At 55.5% G+C, this 7411-nt stretch overlaps 1 protein-coding gene across 1 annotated transcript in view; it reads right to left on the bottom strand.

Moving 5' to 3' along the window:
* The window catches only part of PTPRN2 (protein tyrosine phosphatase receptor type N2), a 529168-nt gene that overhangs the window by 49658 nt on the left and 472099 nt on the right, over positions 1-7411 (bottom strand). The window contains exon 15 of the mRNA XM_029234487.1: positions 1585-1658. Coding sequence (XP_029090320.1) covers positions 1585-1658 — 74 coding nt within the window. The remainder of the gene's footprint in view (positions 1-1584; positions 1659-7411) is intronic.

The following is a 7411-nucleotide window of genomic DNA, read 5'->3' on the forward strand; positions in this document are numbered from 1 at the left end:
GGTTCATCCCAGGGAAGGAGCCCAGCGGGGAGAAGGCAGCTCTTTCCTTTTTACAGACCATCATCATGATCCCTGTGTAGGGACCAGGTCCAGGCAGCTACAAAGCCCACCCTCAGCGGATGAAAGATGGGTAAATCAATGGGGCTTTGGCTTGGTTTTTTGAATTTAGAATTGATGGAAAAATACCAAACTCAACAAGTGTGTTTATTTAGAAAGACTGATTGAACGGCTCTAGTTAGGCCTCTGAACACAGACGGAGCCAACGTTTGAGGTCTACTCTGCTGGAAGGAAAGGAGTGAGTCCTTAAAAATAACCCCAGAAACAAAGGCCTGAGCTCAGACGGGTGCAGACAAGATGCTTCCCTCCGAATCCCTTTCGCACCGCAAGCGTGTTACACTGTGCCCTCGCTGTGTGGTTGTGAGGTGTCAGGAAATGGGGCTGACCCACGGCACACTGGAGTCATAATAATGAGGTTTATACAGCAGATGCACTGAAATAAATGGAACCACCACGATGACAGCGGTCTATCAGCGGTTCTGCTTGCGATCAGACCACGAACTGTCTCATCCAAGGTCACCACTGAGGACGGCAGGGGCTGTCGTTCACCCAGGGTGCTCTCGCGAATCCAGAGATGACCCCATAACCACCTCCCCCCTCCCCCATAACCTCACAGCGCCGGAGCCCCCAGGACGTGCTGCGTCCTACACGCCCGTATTTGACTGAAGCCACTGTGAGAACTTACTGAGCTGTCCTGACGCTCCCCGGAGACCAGCGTCAAGAACCACGGTTTAAGGGGGACACAGCCCCACCTCCTCCTGCCTCTCTGCTGCGGGCCCAGGTGCGCCCACCACGTGCCCTGAGAACCCCTGGCAGGTTCCTCCCACCAGCTGCTGACCTACACTCACCCCCCTGCCAGCCCCTCTTCCTTCCCCTTGGGCGGCCCCCGACTTTCCCCTGCGGCCTCTCCCCGGGTGCAGGGCGGGAAGCCGCGAGGGAGCAGCAGGCTGTGGCCGTGAGGGGCTCTCCAGAGGCTGGGAACACCTGCCGGCCAGAAGGTCTCACCTGCCCCCGTCCTCCATCACACCCGCTGCCCAGAGAGGCGCTGCTGCACCCCCTCCCTCGAAGGGAAGACCCCGCCCGCTGCAAAGACCGGAGGAGACCAGCCCGTAGTTTCCGACCTGCTTCCACATCATCCATCACTTCAACACGTGCCAGGTTTGGGTCTGGGTTTTCCTGCTTCCCCCGAACAGGGAACAAGGGGGCCTAGGAGCCCTTTACACAACCAGCTACGAATTTCCCCAAAGCCACGGGTTCCAGCAGTAACTCGTCAGGGCGCTGTTGCTGGGCCCCTGGGGTGACCGGGCTCAGCACCCCGACACCACATTCCCTTTGCCTGGGACTCAGCCCCGCCTGGGGACCAAGCCATCAGGAGTGGGCAGGGGGGCAGGGCGCCAGCCCTGGTCCCTGGTGGAGGCTGGTTACCCGGTGGAGACAGACCGGCTATCTGCTATGGAACCAGTGCCCGGCCGGCCCGCTCCCGCCCCGCCCCCCCGGGAGCCTTGGCGCGTGGCGGGCGGTACTCACGATGGGGCTGGCGTTGATGTAGTCAGAGCTGCCGTGGCTGTTCTCTGATTTCAGCCGGATCCGGGAGTGGTCGTCTGCAAGCCCCAAAGCAGAGCGTTAACCCGTGCAGGGCGTCATCCAGGGCCACCGCTACCCCCTGCCCCCAGGTCCCGCTGAAGGCCGTCACCGCACCTCCTCCCTCCCTCCCTCCCCCACCGAGGGTCCTTCAGCCCCCGAAGTGCAGCGCCAGGGTGTGCAGGGAACCTCGTGTTTTTCTTGTGTCAAGTTCCAACGCCAAGGCTGGGTGCTCCTGGGCAGTAGCTCATGTAGTGTTTGCCTTTAAGTAACACGTATTTGGTAACACAGAGAAAATAAACATCAACGTGGATATGAAGCTATTAGACCATCATTCAATACATACAATTCTGTCGTCTAGAGAAGGTGAAATACTCGAGGTTACAAGAATGTAGCTTTACAAGGAGAGAAGAGGGTGTGGGGAGCAGTGTTCACTGGGGACTCGCCGACACAGAAACGCGCCGAAAACGGGCAAAACAATTTGACGGGTGTTGAAACCAGACGCTCAGAGGGGATTAAGGACATGTGATCGGTCACAGCTTAATATGTTTGCTATGTGAATCATCCCTGACTTTGGTTCTGGAGTAACCACCCTCCTGCGGTCAGTGACAGCTCTCTGCCTGTTTTCAGGAGCTTTCACGGCCAGCAGGGCACCCCCGAGAGTCCCCGTTTCTCCCACCTTCCTCCCCTTCCTCCGCAAGGTGCAAACTTGAAAATGGGAAGCGCCGAGCTCCATCATCTGGTATGGCAGTGAGAGCCTTCCGGCGGCCCCCACACCACCTGCTTCTGCTGAGAAAACAGCCTGGCTGCAGCCCTGGAGCTCAGGGCTTCCACGGCGGTGAGTGTGTTACCCCAAGCCCAGATTCCCGGCATTTCAGCCGCGTCTCCCCACTTCCTGCTCCCAGCCCTGGGAGCAGCTCGGCAGTGGGGTCAGGAGAGCACGCACGGGGCCTTTGCTGTGGTTTGTGCTTCTGTCCTTTCTCTGGGAGATTTTACTTATTTACTTATTTTTTGTTTTAAACAGTTCTGGGGCTTGGGAAACTTGGCGAGGCCTAAACTGATTGAACTTGGAAGGTATCGTCCACTGGAGACTGGACGCCATCCTATCCGTCTTATTGAGATATTAACGTTGGCTTTTTCCCAGTAGAGACAAGACAGGTAAGAAACATCTAGAGACGGGGAAGGGGTTCACGCCTGACATGTTTACCTGAGCACAGGTGACACGGACCAGACGCTGTGGAATGTTCTGAAGGTGTTTACAAAGGCAGCTGCCAAAGCCCCCCGCTAAGGTGTGACCAACGATTCAAAAGTCCCCTGGACTCAATGGCTTTGGGGTCCTGCACAGATCTGTTCTTGAGAGACTGAAAATTGGCTGTGGCAGGAAGTTGAAATAAAACCCACAAGAAAAGTCGGTCAGCTCTGACATTCCAAAGCGCTACAAACACTCACCCCAAAATGGAGTTCAAGAGGCCCAGTTTCTCAGTGTGTGTGTGTGTGTGGGGGGGCGTCCAGACACGTCAAAGCCAGAGACGGTGCGAGCCGCTCGGAAGCCGGGCCCTTCTCTGAATGGGGACCGTGCCTTCTGCCCGCACACTGAAGGCTGGATACACAGAGCACGGCTTCTAGCTGATTCCAAAGGGTTCCTGAGGGTCTCCCAGGAGCCCCCCTCACTGCAAATATTCTCCACAAGCCCACTTCAGGCGTTGCTAATAGCAGCAATTGGGCTGCTCCCAGTGTCTGAGAACCCGTTACCCAGGGCAGGGCTGCTGGCCATCGCGACGGAGGGAACCAGGGAGGAGGGCCCGGAGCTTCAGAGGGTGCCGATCACACCCAGGGCGGGGTGGCCCCCTGGTCGCACTGAACAGGCCCAGGACTGGGGGGCTGCCGGGTCCCTCTCATCTCCACAGGGCCCTACAAGCAACCAGGCTCAGTAAACAAGGGCCAGTTGGATTTTCTAGTCGGAAAATCAAGAAAACGTGTCCTCAGTTTGGGAGTCTCGGTGAGCTTGAACCCCGATGGTTAATGGGAAAACCTGTTTTGAGCAGAGACGGAGCCTAAGCTTGCTGTGAGGACAGCTCCCAGCGTCCTGCGTCCCTGCGGGCACCGGTCCAGCCACCTTCATCCCCGCAGGGCACTCTTTCCAAGATGCCACTGAGCCTGGGACAAGGGCTTCCAAAGCTCAGAGTTCTACCTTCCCATCACATATTTCATATTGCGGCAATGTGTTGATTTAAAAATTAACAGTGGGGCTTCCCTGGTGGCGCAGTGGTTGAGAGTCCGCCTGCCGATGCAGGGGACATGGGTTCGTGCCCCGGTCCGGGAAGATCCCACATGCCCTGGAGCGGCTGGGCCCGTGAGCCATGGCCGCTGAGCCTGTGTGTCCGGAGCCTGTGCTCCGCAACGGTAGAGGCCACAACAGTGAGAGGCCTGCGTACTGCAAAAAAAAAAAAAAAAATTAACAGAGAACATTTTTTTTTTTTTTTTTTTAGTGTGGGACCATCTTGAACCTCCCTCTGAAACACCGGGGGCCATCCCAGAAGGGCCAGAGTCCGGCGGAGGGTCGGCTGATGTAGCAGGGACGGTCCAGTGGACATTTCACTCGGCCGGGCAAGTCTCAACCATTCTGTGGTTCACTGATCCTGTTCTGAGGGTGGCTGCTGTATTCTTTGTGATGCACAGGGGCAGACAAGGCTGCCTGGCGGGATTACCGGTTCACTCAAGGTCAACAGCGGGGTGGAGGTGAAGCCAGGGCGGGGCTCCTGAGCAAATAACCCCCACCCCTCCTCTGTGGATCCGCGAATACCGTTCCTTTGTCTTCTCCGTTATAACCACAGATTAAGAATTTTTACAACTACAGCGCTTACATTTTAATGAAGAGCTGGGTGTGTCCTCCAAGATCTTGTTGTGAGACTTCACTCAGACGCCAGGAAACAAGGAAATTCAGGTAGTGTCTCCCGCTGTACCTGGCTCTACCACCCAGTTATTTTCCTCTCATGAGAGCCACAGTAGTAAATTTTATCAAGGAGGGAAGGAGAAAAACACCTATTAAGAAGAAACTTGCTGAATTAACCCTCTGTGCCTGTTCCTTTTCTGAACGCCTGAAGAATTTATTGTGTACCGTTCCTGTGTTTAAGAACGGTGCTTTGAATGTCTGTAGCATTCTACCTGTCCTAATGTTTCACGTGTATTATCCTCCTTCTTCCTGGAACACTGTACCATAGACAGAATAGAGTCCATTTTCCCATTTAGGTTGAAGAAACTGAGGCTCTAAAACATCAAGTAATTGACTTGGCAAAGACCACAGAGCTAAGGGTCCAGGACCGACCCAGCCTGGCCACCTGCTAGCCTGGTGATATTTGGGTAAATGATTCAATATCTTAAAGTGTCAGATTTGTCATCTAAAATGTAGGAAAACGATATCTAACTCACAGGCTTGTTGTGATAAATGGCTTCTATAAAGTGCTCACGTAAGGCCTGGCAGAGAGCAAGGGATTTAGGAACAAGTTCAAGATGACAGAGGGACACACACCTAACTGACAAAAAGTCAGCTGAACCGGCAAAACTCATTGTGTGGTATAGGACGAGTTGTCAGTAAATAAGGATGGTTTTCATAAATGCCAACAGAAGGAGTAAGGTCTAGAATTGCTTCTTGATTATGACTAGGGCAAAGGAGCCTGGAGAGAGGGAGACGTTGGAGGACACTGTGGCTTAACCATTCAGGCTTCTTTCTAGCCCGTGCCATGCGTAGCCTGTGCCCACGTTCAACCAGAACCCACCCAAGGAGAGTGTGTGGAGGCCTCCCCCGCCTGTGACATCATCTCCTAACATGGATCTTTAAGGATAGCGTTTCCTTAGCCTCCCTGATCGTGTCCCTCACACTGAGTGTACCGATACGTGTATGAGTCAACAGTCTTCATTCCCCTAATAGGCGAAGTCATTGATACTGCTGGCGGTAACACGAGTTAGGCATCTGTAGAAGCCGTGAGTTGACACTGGCACTTGCCATGGGGATTTCTTCATCCGAGAGGTCTGTCAATATTCCCCTGGGGCCCTGCAGCTGTCTCAATTTTCTGTTAAGATTGAGATGAAACCATTACACTGGCTGATGGCATTTTCTCTACTTGGAGGGTATGGCTGGTGCAAGCATGCGGTGCGTCTGTGACGGGCCAGCACTCTGCCTGGAGGGCTCTGAGTCTTTCATGGAGACCCCACACACTGGGCTGTGCTCACAAATGGCACCAGCAGCACCACTTCCTTCCTGAATTTCCTGGGTCCCCTGACGGGTGAGCAAACCGCAAACATCACCTGAACTTCTCCACCAGCTGTTAACGCCAGACTCATGTTCCCAGCCAGTGACACCTGGAAACGTCTTCATTGACTTGGCCTTGTCACAGCTGAGGCAAAGCCATAAACGTTTGTATCATGTCTGTTGCAGGGCTCTGAGAAGCTAAGCATATGACACGTTCCTCCACAGACCCGGGAGCTGGAGGATGACGGCGTCAGCGCGAAGCACTCTTTGCTCCGAGACGGTGAGTCGTCCTTGGAGTTCAGCTCACACTTCTTCCACCAGCGCCCCTTCCTCAGGAAGCCCGTGAGCAAGGGCTCTGCTCCCGTGAAGAAACCCACACCTCAAACCACAGGACCATCAAACGTTTAAGGAGGAAAGCAGACACTCGTGCTCTGCGCCTCCGTGGCTCAGTGCCGGGCAGACCGGGCCGTCTGGGGCCCAGGGTCAGCACACCTGCCGGCACCCACGGCGGCAGGAAGACAGGCTGGTTCCGTCCCTACCCAGGAAGCTGCCCCGCAGGTGACGGCCCACAGCCAGAGGCTCACGGCTGGCTTCCCGGCTCCAAACACGCCCAAAGCAGGTCCCGGAGGCACACGCGTGGCCTGAAACATGGTCTGAAGACTTCATCTCGTGTCTCATTTCTTACTTTCACCAGCATCTCTGTGGATCTCTCAAAAAGCAATCCCAAAATAGGATCGCCACGCAGCTCAGCGGGTGAGTGGCCATACAGGCGGGGGACGGGCTGGAGCAGAGCCCCGTTCTAACCTTGCTGCTCGGCATGTGCAAGGAAAAGGTCCCTCTGGGCGCGGCCTCCATGCTGCGCAGCACAGGCCCAAAGGCTTCAGCTAGTGGCCTGGCACCGCCCTGCCAACCTCTGAGCCGTCCAGGGGCGCCTGGTGTCGAAGGCTGAATTGTGTCCCCCCAAAAAAAAGATGCGTGGGTGCACTAGCCCCCAGGACCTCGGGATGTGGCCTTATTTGGAGATGGGTCTGTACAGAGGGGATGGAGTGACAACACGGTCATATGGGTGGGCCTCACCCTGTGCCTGGCGTCCTTATAAAAGGGGGAGTTTGGAATCAGACACAGGCAGAGGAAGGATGACATGTAGACACGAAGGCCGAGGAGAGGGCCTGGGACAGACACCCCCTCGAAGCCCTGAGGAGCCAGCCTTGTCATATCCACCCTTGTCCTGGACCCCGGCCTCCAGATGGTGAGGACACAGCTCTGTGGCCTGGACGCTCCCGTCCCTGGAGCTGAGGCTCCGTCTGGGCCTGGCTTTCTCACAACGCCCTTTTCAAGTGTCTAACGCCTTCCAGTTCCCGACGTCTTCAATGAGGAGGCTGACCGAGATGACACCAGAAAGTTCCTACCAGCTAAAAAAAGTTAGCTTTCTATGAGAAAATTAGCCAATAGGCGTGAGGTGGCCCCTCATGAACCTGGGAGAGGGAGGGGAAGGAGGGGGAGGGGAAGGAGGGAGCCTGGGAC

The sequence above is a fragment of the Monodon monoceros genome, unplaced genomic scaffold (assembly GCF_005190385.1).
Source record: "Monodon monoceros isolate NGI ecotype Baffin Bay Population unplaced genomic scaffold, NGI_Narwhal_1 Super_Scaffold_2, whole genome shotgun sequence".
Taxonomy (NCBI): Eukaryota; Metazoa; Chordata; class Mammalia; order Artiodactyla; family Monodontidae; genus Monodon; species Monodon monoceros.